Here is a 15462-nt window from a genome sequence, read left to right as displayed (position 1 = left end):
ACACCATCCAATTCGGTCCTGGCATAAGTGACTCCAATAGCATTGTGCCTGCTTATGCCCAGGCTGTATTTGGCTTTTGCGGTCTACCTGCCTTCTGACGTGCAGGGACAAATATTTTCAGTGGGACTTCTGTGAAATGTTCCCTATCATGCCACACGTGCACTGGGATCTTCTTAACGTCAAGCCACGGTGACGCAGGAGGTCCAATGGAATTGGCAGCGTTCTGTGACACGCACCTGAGCTTCTGCCTCCTGCCTCTTTGGGCTCCCCGGGCTTGGCACTTACAAGCAAACTGTAGTTACTAGTCACTTACAACCCGGGAAGGAGAACAGGTAAATGGGATAAGTGGGTGTTGATATTGTGTCTCTGGTACATACAAAGACAGGGGCTGGCATGAAGGATTGCAAGCTAAAAGTTAGATCTGGTCAGAAAACATCCCCTGCCCCTGGAAAATTTCCATTTTGGGGGGCAAAAAATTAAAACTTGAGAACTTTTGACTGAAATTTTCATTTTGGAAACACTGCCGGGGTGCTTCATGAGAGCTGTAGTTAAAGTTCCTTGTGCTCCCATTCTTCTTCATAGGCTGGGGTCCCTGCGTGAACTACATATCCCACGATAGAGCTCCCCTCTACTGAGAAGCGATGGTGCATCATAGCAGATGTAGTCTGGCTGGGGAAGTCCCTCTGTACAGGAGAATGGGAATGCAAGGACTCCAAACTTCAACTCCCATGAGGCACTAGGGCCAGTTTTGGGTGTTCCTCCCCCCCCCCCCCCCCCGAAAGATGAAATGTTCTGTGGAAAGTAGACCCTTTCCTTGAAAAACTTCATATAGTGAAAAACTCAGTTGTCTGTCAAAACAGATAGAAAAATTTTGCTAGTAAAAGTATATAACAGAATACCGAAAAGAGAAAATTAGTAATACTCAACACGTCACTTATCCATAGAACTCAAATGACTTTACAGAGGTAGATAAGATCTCTTCTTTCCAGATGGGGAAAACTGAGGAACTAAAGTCAAGTGATTTGCCCAAGATTACACAGCTAGTCCACTTCAAAGCTTGGAAAAGAACCCACCCGTCCCAACCCTCTATCCTATCCACTGAACCATGTTAAATGAATAGCACCCACCACACATGTGAATGCCAAGCAGGGTGCCAAGCAGGCATTCACAGAATCATAAAAATGCCGGGCTGGAAGAGACCTTGAGGGGTCATATAGTCCAGCCACCTGTTCTGAGGCAGGACCAATTAAACCTAGACCATCCCTGACACGTATTTGTCCAAACAGGTCTTAAAAGCCCCCAGTGATGGGGATTCTGCAACCTGTCTTGGAAAGCCTATTGCGGACCTCAACAGCCCTTAGAGTTACAAAGTTTTCCCTAATATCTAACCTAAATTTCCCTTGTTACAGAATAAGCCCATTATTTCTTGTCCTACCTTCAGCGGACACAGAGAACAATTAATCCCTGTCCTCCGTATAAGACCCCGGAATGCTTATCAGGTCCTCCCACAGCTGCCTTTTCTTATTAAACATGCCCATGTTTTTAACCTTTTCTCACAGGTCAGGTTTTTGGAACCTTTTTTCAATGTTGCTGATCTCCCCCTGGACTCTCTCCAGTTTGCCCACATCTTTCCAAAAGTGTGGCACCCAAAAGTGGACTCGGTACTCCAGCTGAGGCCTCCCCAGTGCTGAGTAGAGCAGGACAGTTACCTCCTGTGTCTTACACTGACACTGCTGTTAGGGCATACTCAGACAAATTAAGCTGAATTAACTAAAGGCGTGACGTTAAAGTGCATTAAACACCTGTGCGGAGGCTCTCCTTCAGAAGTAAAGCAGCTGTAGGTTGCTGTAGCTTAGTCCCCTTTGAGCGACTGTCATTTCTTTGTTTTCCATTCAGTTTATTCTAACCAAGGAACTTCACCTCCATGCTCTTCATTGTCTGTCTCTAGCGTTGCAGCCTGATAAATATTATAACAGAGTTACTGTTCTCGGAGGGAGGGGATATGGCACATCCACTCTCAGCCCCTAAAGTGTGTGGCTCCTCCCAGACAGTCGCTTTCCTCGGGAAGAGAGGGAAACTGCACCTGCAGCAGGAGGGGACCTGCCCCCATCCCCTCTTCCAGTAGCAAAGAGATGTGCTGTTGTTGACTGAGTGTACACCTGTGTCATTATCCTGGGGACTCCCCTCTCTCTCTCTCTGGCAGGTGTTTCCAACAGCCCAAGGGAGAAGATGGATTTTCTCTGAAATAAAGAAGAGGAAGGAGAATATTCAAGAGGCTGTGCACAGCGGCCAGGAGCCTGGAGAAAAGGTGAGATGATCTAGAGGTGATAGTAAATGATGGAGATTATGATGTAGCGCAGCACAGAATGAAACCCGGCATGATGGCTGGAATGTCAGTGGAATCCCTGATGGATTGATGAGGCTGGACGAAAGAGGTGGAGTTGTGTTGTGTGTCAAAAATATTAGTATGTGACCTCATGGTCTGTTGATCGATAGGTTAACACAAGCAGGAGGAATCCTTGGAATAATAACCCCCATCTTTGGGGGTGGGGGGTGGGTTTTGAGACCAGCTTGGATAAACACGTGTCAGGGATGGTCCAGGTTTACTTGGTCTTGCCTCAGTGCAATGTGCTGGACTAGATGACCCCACAAGGTCTCTTCTAGCCTTTCATGTCTATGGTTCTGAGAATGCCTGCTTGGTGTTCACATGTACAGTGGGAGTTATTTCTTGAACACGGTTCAGTCGCTGGAGTGGGGAGTTGGGATCCAGGCCTGGCGAGTGCTGTTCCAAGCTTCGAAGAAGACTCACTGTGTAATTTTGGACAAGTCATTTGCCTTCAGTGCCTCAGTTTTCCTTATCCGGAAAGAGGAGATAGTTGTCTTATCCACCTTTATAAACCAATTGGAGATCTATGGATACAAAGTGATATATGTGAGTACTATTACTGATTTTCTCTTCTCAGTGTTCTCTTACATACTTTTACTAGTAAAATGTTTCTAGTTTCACAGAAGCTTCATTGATACTAATACATTCCCATGAAAAGTCTTGGTTTTGTCCAATCTGCAATTTCTGATGGAAAATGCCCAGCCAGTTCTGTTTGGTATTCCTGCCGGAGAGCATCTAAACCTGCAGCGTCTCATGCTCTAGATGCTCAGAGCCCAGAGGAAAAGACACAAGCATCTCTCGCTCTGAAGGCCTACAGCCCCCTCCAGTCAGAAACACCCTCCAGCTTGGCTGTCAGGACCCTCATTAACCCAGCAATGGACTGGGCCTCACAAGATGTGGCTTTTAGTTCCAGCTCTGCTCCTCGGTGACCTGGGGAAAAATCACTGCCTCTCTGTGCCTGTCTCCCATCCCACCCTTTGGGTTAGATCTTCAGAGCAGGGAGTGGCTCTCCCCAGCTGTATGTACAGCCCCTGGCACCGTGGGGTGCTGATCTCCATAGAATCATAGAATATCAGGGTTGGAAGGGACCTCAGGAGGTCATCTAGTCCAACCCCCTGCTCAAAGCAGGACTGATCCCCAATTAAATCATCCCAGCCAGGGCTTTGTCAAGCCTGACCTTAAAAATATCTAAGGAAGGAGATTCCACCACCTCCCTAGGTAACGCATTTCAGTATTTCACCACCCTCCTAGTGAAAAAGTTTTTCCTAACATCCAACCTAAATCTCCCCCACTGCAACTTGAGACCATTACTCCTTGTTCTGTCATCTACTACCACTGAGAACAGTCTAGATCCATCCTCTTTGGAACCCCCTTTCCAGTAGTTGAAAGCAGCTATCAAATCCCCCCTCATTCTTCTCTTCCGTAGACTAAACAATCCCAGTTCCCTCAGCCTCTCCTCATAAGTCATGTGTTCCAGTTCCCTAATCATTTTTGTTGCCCTCTGCTGGACTCTTCACAATTTTTCCACATCCTTCTTGTAGTGTGGGGCCCAAAACTGGACACAGTACTCCAGATGAGGCCTCACCAGTGTCGAATAGAGGGGAACAATCACATCCCTCAATCTGCTGGCAATGCCCCTACATATACATCCCAAAATGCCATTGGCCTTCTTGGCAACAAGGGCACACTGTTGACTCATATCCAGCTTCTCGTCCACTGTAACCCCTAGGTCCTTTTCTGCAGAAACCTGATGAGGTTCAACAAGGACAAGTGCAGAGTCCTGCACTTAGGACGGAAGAATCCAATGCACCGCTACAGACTAGGGACCGAATGGCTCGGCAGCAGTTCGAGACACCAGGGCATGAGACACCAGGGCATGGTTACGGATACATGTTTTTTTGGTCCAGGCAACCTGAAAACCCAGCTCTGTCTGGTCTGAGTGGGGAGGAGGTAATTCAGATAGGGCTTGGGGAGTTAAGAACTCCTTGGTAACTCAGTTCATGCCCCTGCAGGCAGCCATTGCTGAGCATAAGGAGCAAGGGGAGCAGGGCCATGCATGACAGTCAGGTTGACAGTCATGCATGGCCATGCATGACAGTCAGCATCTGTAGGTCAGAGCCGGGAGCAGGGGGGCGCAGAGTCCTCAGTCCGGGGGATGAGGTCCCAGGGCAGTGGAGAGGCAGAACGCCCTTTGCCTACCGCTAGCAATTCTGCTGCTGCACTGAACTTTGTCACCGTCTTGTGCTGTGGTAAAAACCAGCCCTGCTCCAGCAGCCCGTCTCCTCAGGCTCGCTCATGGCTCAGCCGGCCCAGCAAAGTGCCGTGCGGGACTCATAGATTCATAGATATTTAGGTCAGAAGGGACCATTATGATCATCTAGTCTGACCTCCTGCACAACGCAGGCCACAGAATCTCACCCACCCACTCCTGCGAAAAACCTCTCACCTATGTCTGAGCTATTGAAGTCCTCAAATCGTGGTTTAAAGACTTCAAGGAGCAGAGAATCCTCCAGCAAGTGACCCGTGACCCATGCTACAGGGGAAGGGGAAAAACCTCCAGGGTCTCTTCCAATCTGCCCTGGAGGAAAATTCCTTCCCGACCCCAAATATGGCGATCAGCTGAACCCTGAGCATATGGGCAAGATTCACCAGCCAGATACTACAGAAATTCTTTCCTGGGTAACTCAGATCCCACCTCATCTAATATCCCATCACAGGCCATTGGGCCTATTTACCATGAATATTTAATTACCAAAACCATGTTATCCCATCGTACCATCTCCTTCATAAACTTATCGAGTTTAATCTTAAAGCCAGATAGATATTTTGCCCCCACTGCTTCCCTTGGAAGGCTATTCCAAAACTTCAGTCCTCTGATGGTTAGAAACCTTCGTCTAATTTCAAGTCTAAACTTCCTGGTAGCCAGTTTATATCCATTTGTTCTTGTGTCCACATTGGTACTGAGCTTAAATAATTCCTCTCCCTCTCTGGTATTATTCCTCTGATATATTTATAGAGAGCAATCATATCTCCCCTCAGCCTTCTTTTAGTTAGGCTAAACAAGCCAAGTTCCTTGAGTCTCTTTTCATAGGACAGGTTTTCCATTCCTCGGATCATCCTAGTAGCCCTTCTCTGTACCTGTTCCAGTTTGAATTCATCCTTCTTAAACATGGGAGACCAGAACTGCACACAGTATTCCAGGTGAAATCTCACCAGTGCCTTATATAACGGTACTAAAACCTCCTTATCCCTACTGGAAATACCTCTCCTGATGCATCCCAAGACCACATTAGCTTTTTTCACAGCCATATCACATTGGCAGCTCATAGTCATCCTATGATCAACCAATACTCCAAGGTCCTTCTCCTCCTCTGTTACTTCTAATTGATGCGTCCCCAGCTTATAACTAAAATTCTTGTTATTAATCCCTAAATGCATGACCTTACACTTCTCACCATTAAAGGTCATCCTATTACTGTTACTCCAGTTTACAAGGTCATCCAGATCCTCCTATACGGTATCCCAGTCCTTCTCTAAATTGGCAATACCTCCCAGCTTTGTATCATCCGCAAACTTTATTAGCACACTCCCACTTCTTGTGCCGAGGTCAGTAATAAAAAGATTAAATAAGATTGGTCCCAAAACCGATCCTTGAGGAACTCCACTGGTGACCTCCCTCCAGCCTGACAGTTCACCTTTCAGTAGGACCCATTGTAGTCTCCCCTTTAACCAATTCCTTATCCACCTTTCAATTTTCCTATTGATTCCATCTTACGCAATTTAACTAATAATTCCCAATGTGGCACGGTATCAAATGCCTTACTGAAATCTAGGTAAATTAGATCCACTGCGTTTCCTTTGTCTAAAAAATCTGTTACTTTCTCAAAGAAGGAGATCAGGTTGGTTTGGCACGATCTACCTTTTGTAAAACCATGTTGTATTTTGTCCCATTTACCATTGACTTCAATGTCCTTAACTACTTTCTCCTTCAAAATTTTTTCCAAGACTTTGCATACTACAGATGTCAAACTAACAGGCCTATAGTTACCCGGATCACTTTTTTTCCCTTTCTTAAAAATAGGAACTATGTGAGCAATTCTCCAATCATACGGTACAAACCCTGATTTTACAGATTCATTAAAAATTCTTGCTAATGGGCTTGCAATTTCATGTGCCAGTTCCTTTAATATTCTTGGATGAAGATTATCTGGGCCCCCCGATTTAGTCCCATTAAGCTGTCTGAGTTTCGCTTCTACCTCAGATATGGTAATATCTACCTCCATATCCTCATTCCCATTTGTCGTCCTACCATTATCTCTAAGCTCCTCATTAGCCTTATTAAAGACTGAGGCAAAGTATTTGTTTAGATATTGGGCCATGCCTAGATTATCCTTGACCTCCACTCCACCCTCAGTGTTTAGCGGTCCCACTTCTTTCTTTTCTTCTTATTTATACGGCTATAGAACCTTTTACTGTTGGTTTTAATTCCCTTTGCAAGGTCCAACTCTACTTGACTTTTAGCCTGTCTCACTTTATCCCTACATGTTCTGACCTCAATAAGGTAGCTTTTCTTGCTGATCCCTCCCTTCTTCCACTCCCTGTAGGCTTTCTGCTTTTTCTTAATCACCTCTCTGAGATGGTTGCTCATCTGCCTGCTCCCTGCCCAGCAATTAATTCTGTCCCCCAACCTCCAAATCAATCCTGTCCTCTCATCAGTTCTGTCATCTCCCCCACTCCTGGCTTCATCTCTGTTCCTCTGGGTGTTCTTCGTCCCCTCTCTCAGGTCCCTCAGGCTGCAATGGGGCCCTTTCCCAGGCAGGGTGGTGTTGGGGTCATAGGACGGAGGAACTGCCCTAAACTGCTGAATGCTTTCTGCTCTCCCTCTCCTGTGAGAACGGCGTCAGTCCCTGGGGATGGGGTGGGAAGGAGGTGGGAGTCTTGCCTGCGCCCTGCAGGAGCCCCGATTGGCTGCTCTGCCCCAGGCGGTGGGACAGTGGGGGAAGTGGCCCATGAGAGGGGTTTCCCCAGGCAGGGATGGAATTCACAGAGGGCTGGAGTTTCTCATGTCATCACGGGATGGGCCACAGCCCGGCTGAGATCCCGTCACTCACAAAGAAATGGTGCCTCTTGCCAGCACTGAGCTGGGTTTAGGCAGGACCTGGCCTCTGAGAGGCTTGAAGTCTCTGTCCCAGTGGCAATAAACACCTGTCGCGCTTGTAGCCAGTTGGCTAATTGCAGCCAGCAGAGCGCCATAAACTATGGAAAATATTAACATTCACTTTTTTCTCAGGCTTACAGAGAGACTGCTGGCATAAAATTGATATTTCTAAGGTGCAAATTTGGCTCCAAATTTGAGTTTTGTAAAAACTAACCCAAGCTTTGCAAAACCTCAGAGCCACAGGAAGATCTCTGGGCTGTTATAGCTTGTAAATACCAATGGCAGATGGAGGAGCTGGCCTTGTGACTAGCCCGGGACTCAGGTCACCTCGGTTCAATTCCCTGCTCTGCCACAGACTTTCTGTGTGACCTTGGCCAAGTCACTTAATCTTTCCGGGCCTCACCTCCCCAGCTGCAAAATGGGGATCAGAACATTCCTCTCTGCCTTGTCTGGAGTGTGAGCTCCTTGGGGCAAGGACTTGGTGTCTGTACCGAATCTAGCACACTGGGCCCTGCTCTAGGCATGCCATGCAGCACCCGTCTCACTCACCCGACCAGGCTGCAGGGCCTGAGCAGGGTTTATCCTGCGGTGACTCCTCCCAGACACGATAGCACCAGCTTGGAGGGCAGAGGACCTGGCTCTGCTCTGCTCTCAATGGCCCCGCTAGGGATTGGAGTTGCCAGGGAAAGGAGGATGCGGCAGCTGGCTCCCTCAGGGTCTTGCTGACAGGAGGGCGAAAGGGAAGGGGCCGGGGTGGTGGACACTCTTCCCTCTAAGCTGTGCACGTGTGCGCACGTACACAGACCCTAAATCCCACACACACGGCGAAACACCGCGCACACACAAATTTGCACAGAAACATTTTTTTGCGCACACGGCCTGTCAAAAATTAGAGGGAACAGTGGTGGTGGGAGATTCAAGGGGGCTCATTGGAAGCAGGAGCAATGTTGGGGAGGCTGCCCCAGACACTCCCAGTGCCCCCCCCCCGAAGCCTTCTCCTCCTCAGTGCCATAGAAGGGGCCATTCTAATGTTATGTGCTTCAGTGCTGTGGCATGTAATTAGGAGTCAAAATCCCACCCTGCTGGGCCGCACTTGGCTGCGAGGCCATCCAGCCAGCTCCTTCTGCAGGTCCACATGCCACGGCAGCATCGCGTGGGTCCGATTGCTGGGGAGGAAAGGGCCTTTTGTGAAACATTACATGTGGTCAGGGGCTGATGCTGGAAATCTGGTGGACGGCTAGATTTCCGGTCAGCTGTTCTTTCCCGGGAAGATACCTGAAAGCGAGCTCCGTAGGCATTGTCAATTCAGGAGCGCTCGACAAGTTCCAACAGAGAGGTCTGCAGCATTCTGGGAGCAGTATCAGGCGAGCGAGCCCTTTGATTGTAATCAGCGGGTTGGCAAGAGTCCCAGAAACTCGGAACAAAAATGCTTTGAACAGGCCAGATGCACAAGGTGTGTCACCCTTAGTCTGCGAGGTGTGGAGCGGTGACTCATGGCATTATCATGTTCTGCTCCGGTATGTGAAAGCATCCATCAGTGCTAGGCACCTCGTTGGAAGCTGGCCAGCAGCTGCTTTTGCCCGCCACACTTCCATCGCTCACATCTTAAGCTCCTGTGATGCCTTAGAGAATCGTGTGCTCCACCCCAGGACAGCAGATGGGCATTTTGCTTAATGACAGTTGCAGATGCATGGATTTGCACCCTGCTTGTTGATAAGACACCGCAGCAGGTCTGGGGTTGAGTCTCCACACCTTCAGCATTGTCTCCCCTGTGTCACGGTGCAGATGGTGCCTCTAATGCCGGCCAGACCTGCCATTGTCACTGAGCTGCAAGGACGCTCCTTTGTTTACGGTGATTTTGATGGCCTTGGTTCTTTGCAGTAAGATTCTTAAAAACCGCACTCTTTGGTTTGGTTGGCGGATGCTCCACCGGTGTAGGTTATCCCAGATGAGGGATAATTAACTTTGTCGTGCAGTGGACAAGCGAGTGAGTAGGGACTAAAGTGAGAAGAAAAGTGGGTGAAATACTCGTAGCTACACCTGAAGTGCTCTTTGTGTGAACGTTGCCGTGTTTTCTCGCTGTTTTGATAGTGATCCTGGCGTCACGAAAGTGTGAAATTTGTGGCACTTTTGCAGTCAAATTAAGGGCAACCATATTTCTTAAAGTAAAAACAGGGTGGCTGGGGCTCTCCCAAGCCATGCCCTCTCCGCCCCCGCTGGGCTTGCCAGAGCTGGCCTCCCTGTGCTGCCCACGGCTGGGGCTGACCACCCGCCCGTGGCTGGGGCTGACCACCTGAGCTCCGCGCCGCCTGGGGGGGGTCAGCTCTGTAAGCAGCGCTGCCTTCAGCTGACTACCCCCCTCCCCCGCTCTGCCTTGCAGCTGGAACAAATGCCCAGTTTTGGCAAAAATGGACGGATGGCCCGGACAGAGCTGAAAGAGGGGACTGTCCCAGCCAAAACGGGACGTATGGTCACCCTAGTCAAATGACTGTTTTCACAAAATGTTTCAGGGAGGTGTGAAAAAGGGCAGAACGAAATGGTGACCAAGTCCCCTCTGTGTTTTCCTCACATCTCTGTACAAAGCCCATCAACCTTATGTGTGACCCCAGCCAGCACTTCAAGTTAGCCCTCCGGCCATGCAAAGCCAGATCACTGACCCTCTGTGTCAGTGAGGTCCAGTAAGGAGAAGCCTCAGGATGAAGCATGTAAAGTCTCTGCATTATAAGGATCTCTGTACAGAAATGCAGAGGAGCTTGTTCCTCCTGAAGCGTGTCTGAGCCCTGCACCTGTACTCAGCGGTACCTGTGCCTACACCGATCCTAATTAGTGCCTCGGCCTGCTTCTGCATCTGAATTTGTCTGTTTCACACTCCCTGTCCTACAGATGCACCTGTTTGTTAGGGCTGGAAAATTGGGCTTTTGACCGAACAAAAATGGTTGCAGGGAGTATCTGGTTCCCCAAGAATGTTTATATTTTTGGTTGGAAAACTGACAAACTCAAAGCTAAAAAATTTGAGGGGGAAATGGGTTTTGGTAGTTTTGGGTTGAAATTTTCTATTTTTTAATGTCAACACCCCCCCCCCGCCCCCGTAAATTTCCCCCACTCCTAAATTTTCTGACCTGCTCTGCTTCTTATGCATGTGCAAGCAGAGTCAGGATGAGCTCTACCCTGACGCCTGGTGGCAAATTGTGGCAGGTTGTGGAAAAGAACTTCAGGGGCTGGTCTCATTTGCATAGGCACACCCCCCTGCCTAGATGATCACTTTGGCTGCTGTAGGAGCCCCAGTTTCTCTGTTATTGGGGCAGGAAGAATAAACTGTTAGTATCCTGATTGTGTGAATCAAGGACAGTGGAACTGTACTTGGCCTTTTGTTATGATGGAGGGACTCACCATCAACTAAGCAGCACTCGCTAGGCAAGGGTCATAGTTCCAAAATGCAGTGAATTGAGAGAGGTTGGGGATAGGTGTTAATATTTGGTGGTATGGGCTCCCTGGTGAGGGCTCTAAATGTATCTTCTCTCTCCATTGTGGAATATCAGAGCTAGTTTTGATTCTATTAGGAGTCTAGTTATAGGCTGCTGAGCTGAATTCACTTTGGGTCAATGATGCACCAGCACTGAGGCTCCCCTATTACAAGCTGAAATCACTAAAGAGCTAAAATTACTAAAAGCTGAAATCACTAAGTGCTGTGTTGGGGAGGGGGGCTGACGCTATATTGCAGAGCAGCTCATGGGATGGCTGGTGGAGCAGAACAGTTTGTGGGACAGCTGGAGTGGCTCACAGGATGGCTGGTGGAGCAGAGCGGAGTGGAGCCCCATGCAGAGGCAAGGCAGTTGGCTTTGGACCACATAAGGTGCCCCTTAACCCCCCCCCATTTCCACCCAGGCTGGGAGGTAAAACTGTAGATAAACTTTTGAACTCTGGGGCTGCCCTGACCAAGGACAGAGACTTTTGGGTCGTTGGACTTTTGGGACTTTGGGTGACTTTTGGGTTGCTGGACTCAAGAACCAAAGGGAAAGGACATGGCCCAATTTGCTTGGGGTGGGTTTTTGCTCATGGGTTGTGTTATGAATCCTGTTGGTGGTGTTTCCCCAACATAATGCCACATTGTTTCTCTCTGTTATTAAAAGGCTTTTGCTACACTCAGACTCTGTGCTTGCAAGAGGGGAAGTATTGCTTCTTAGAGGCGCCCAGGGGGGTGGTATATATTTGTCTCAGGTCACTGGGTGGGGGCTCGAGCTGCTTTTGCATTGCGTTATTGGAACGGAACCCCTAGATACCGAACCTGGCCCTTCTTGCTGCTGACTCTGATGGGCAGAAGGGTTACACATGTATTATACATGTATCCGGTACCTGCATTTGATTTTCTTAGTGAGAAGCTGTAGGCCATCTTCATGTTGGAGTGGAAGTGATGCCCAGGTCCTCAAAGGGCTAACTCCCATTGAAATCAATGGGAATTAGGCACCTACAGACGGTTGAGGATCCGGGCCAGGGTCCCGTGCATTTTCCTGTTGAGTGCATGGAATGAAGAGCAGAAGTAGGACCAGTTCTGACTCTGGAGGGGTCTCCCTTGGGGAGGGCTCCCCATTGTGCTTCAGTGGCAGGACTAGAACAGGGTCTAGAGGCCCTAACCGAGCACAGAGCCTTATTGTGCTATGCACTATCCATACACATGGTGGGAGGCATTCCCTGCCCCCCAAAACTTTCAGGCTAAGTGGACAAAGGGAGGGTTATCCTTTGACAGAAGGGGAACGGAGTCAGAGAGAGATTGACTTGCCAAGGGTCACACAGGGTGTCTGTGGAAGGTCCAGGATCTGAACCCAGCTCCCCTGAGCTCTGTGTAGTGCGTCACCCCCACACACGTCCTCTGAACAGACACCACGTCTGAAATCGTCTCTTGCCCCATAGGGTACGTCTGTGCTGCGCTGTCAACCCAGGCAGCTCAAACTCTGGATTGAGCCCAAACCCCGCTCCTGTCCGTGCAGAAATCAGTCTGACTTGGGCCAGGAACTCCTCTGGACTTGTGCCCATGGACTCTGCTGTGGGGGTGGGTCAGAGCCTGAGTCCTGCTGAGACTTGGATCTGCAGCTTGAGCTGCAAAATGACAGGGCTTGCAACAAAGTCAGAAGTTCAGCATAGCGCAATACGGACGCGTTGGCACGGCTGAGAGACCTGGGTCCAGCAATTGAAACCCGGGTTTACACTGCAGCGTGGCCACTGTAGCAGACCTGGATTTACCCTGCAGCGTAGAGAAGCCACCTATCCCCTAGGCTGTTGGTGCTGGATGCTGATCCAGTTCATACTAGGGAGAAGAAAAAACCTCAAAGCAAAGAAGGGCGGGAGCAGGCTGCATGGGGAAGGGCCCAGTGATCAATTGCCGGGGAGGAGGGCGGTCACGCAGGGTGAGTTTTCTATCTAGACACACAGCTGGCAATGAATCTATGAAGGGGAACTGGAAGCCGTCACTCCGAGGATGAAGTTTCCCGAGTCTGTTCCCCTCCCACTCCACCTGCCTGCTCTCGCTTCTCTATTGCCTGGTGCATTTATGTAATGAGTGTAAAAAGCGCAATCGCATCCAGGTCAGCAATAACTTGCCTGCCCTGCAGCACCTGAGCTGAGCGTGCTGTGCTCTCGGAGTGGGTGTGTGCAGGCAGGGGGCTGTATATCCAGTCTGACGGAGGGCGTGCCAGCTCACACCCCAGCCGGAGAGCCAGGGGAAGGAGCGCGGAGAAGCCAGCAGCAGAGGGCCGTATGGCAAGGAGGGATTCTTGAGGTTTAACCCCAGCTCAAGAATTGTTACCATTGTGTTTTCTGAAGTGCAGTCAGGTGAAGTTGTACTCCACTCGCTCTCTCTGCAGCCATGCTTCACTCTCCGCTGAAAACAGCCCTGGCTTATGAGTGTTTCCAAGACCAGGCCAGTTCTACATTGGCCTTGCCCTCGGATCACAAGCTGAAAACTAGGGGCACGGGAAAACAGAGAGTCCAGGAGCAGGTGATGATGACGGTGAAACGGCAGAAGCAAAAATCCTCTCAGTCGTCGAACCTTGGGCACTCCAACCGAGGTAAAACAAAGGAAGGGTTTGCTCCGCGCTGCCGCGCTCCGAGTAGCAAGGGATTCACGTTCCCCCTCCCTGAGCCAACTGAGAACCCACAGTGGGTTTTTATTTGGGGTCTTTGTAATCTAGGCTATTTGGTTCTGCTGGGTTTTGTCGAAAAGAGACAAGCTGGCCCGTTTCTCTGGAGTTGCCTGCTGGGATTTCTCTGTCCAGAGGAAATGGCAGGAAATCTTACAGCCTCTGGAAGGGCTAGCACAGGACTAGGAGTCAGGACCTCTGGGTTCAATCCCTGACTGTTGCTGTGTGATCCTGAGCAAGTGACTTTAACCACCCGTGCCTCTGTTTCCCCATGTGGAAAGTGGCAATCATCCCCTTCTCATGGCTTGCTTTGGGGCATAGTTAATGTATCTTCATGATGTGCTTTGGCAGCATCAGATGGAAGGTGCAAAGCATTATTAACTACTCGTTCCCTGACTCTAAATAGTGTTTCACTTCCCAGACAGTGATCTATTTTCCCAGCTTTCCTCTGAGTATTTCCCTGCTGTTTGGATTATTTGCCAAATGTCTTATGACCTGCTCTGTATCTGGGCTCACAGCTTTGTGCCTTTTGTGCCTCTAGTCCAGGCTTAGGAACACTGACCATGAGCAGCCCAACGCATGGTTTCCTGTAATGGCCCTGCAAGGCTCAATGCAGCCAGCTAGACATGTGCTGTCTTTACACAGGGACAGTGTAGCAGCTCAGGCATGCTAAGGAGTTTAGAGTGATGGAGAGCCCACGCTTTGTAAATCACAGGATACATTCTTTGTAAATGTAAATGCGCTTTGTAAATCACTGGTTTGCTCTAGCAATCGCTGCTCTGTCGATTTGTTAGCACCTAAGAGGAGATGATGGAGGATGAGGAATCCCTATCACATTTGAAAGGTGACAATCATCTCTCCCCCGGCTCATTACTATAACTGTGCACCTGAGCTCAAAGCGCTTTTATGAACCCGACTGAAAAGCAGGTCAGCAACGTTGCTCACATTTTACAGACCGGGTTAGTGAGGTACAAGCAAAGCAACTCATCCGTGGTTACACAGCAAGTCTGTGGCAGAGATGGGAAAAGAACTGAAGAGCCCTGTCTCTTAAGGCAGAGCCTTAACCCCAGGACCATCCTTTCTCTTTAGAGTTTGCTTCATTGTTCTTCCTTTGGGGAACTGTAGAAATTCTCCAGCAGAGGGGAAAAAAACAAAAACCAAAAAAACCTCAGAGCCAAACTGCGTCCCCACCCTCTCCCCCTCCCCGTGCAGCGTGGTCCATGTGTCAGGAAGGGCTTTCTGATTGGGTCACCTACAGCTGAGCCGCTCTCACCATCCATTGCGCCAAGTTATTCCGGTCTCAGTTGTGCTTGTGATTTCCAGTGGCCTTGTGATCTGGATTTCACTCCTGCTGTCAGAGCGGCAAAGCTGGGACACATCCTCCTGGGGAGAAGATGTCCAGCTGTGATGGAAGGATAGTGAGAGGTGTTAGCAGGAAGGATGAGTGATACTGATGCTGAATGAGACATGCAAAGGTCTCTGCTCAACCCTTGAGGATCTAGACTGGCTTTGCAAGGTTGTAAGAGTCTCAAGGCAGATATGTATAGATGACTCAAATATGAGAGGGGTCAAATATCCAAATGTTCTAGGTAACAGCAGCACTTGACTTCAAATGTGGGGCTGGCTTCCGAGGAGAAGCAGGGCTGCATTATGGAGTTTGGGGTAGGGGCCAAATGTTTATACAGTTCCAGCTGGCTTCCTAAGCCCCCTTGAACTATTTCCTTTGCATGCCAAACCCACTGCATGGGGGATGTAGCAGCTCTGTGGCGGAATGTGTGTAGGCA

At 49.3% G+C, this 15462-nt stretch overlaps 2 protein-coding genes across 2 annotated transcripts in view; both read left to right on the top strand.

Annotated features, from left to right (window-relative positions):
• LOC140901495 (uncharacterized) overlaps positions 1–3315 on the top strand; it is a 36087-nt gene extending 32772 nt beyond the window's left edge. The window contains exons 6-8 of the mRNA XM_073320421.1: positions 2204–2308; positions 2716–2812; positions 3149–3315. Of these exons, the coding sequence (XP_073176522.1) occupies positions 2204–2308; positions 2716–2812; positions 3149–3315 (369 nt within the window). The remainder of the gene's footprint in view (positions 1–2203; positions 2309–2715; positions 2813–3148) is intronic.
• A 10089-nt stretch (positions 3316–13404) lies between these two features.
• Positions 13405–15462, top strand: part of PKP1 (plakophilin 1) — a 51130-nt gene continuing 49072 nt past the window's right edge. The window contains exon 1 of the mRNA XM_073320054.1: positions 13405–13606. Coding sequence (XP_073176155.1) covers positions 13405–13606 — 202 coding nt within the window. The remainder of the gene's footprint in view (positions 13607–15462) is intronic.

Source organism: Lepidochelys kempii, chromosome 21 (genome assembly GCF_965140265.1).
Source record: "Lepidochelys kempii isolate rLepKem1 chromosome 21, rLepKem1.hap2, whole genome shotgun sequence".
Classification (NCBI taxonomy): Eukaryota; Metazoa; Chordata; order Testudines; family Cheloniidae; genus Lepidochelys; species Lepidochelys kempii.
Note: the sequence above shows the minus strand (reverse complement) of the source record. Positions and strands in the feature narration are given on the sequence as shown.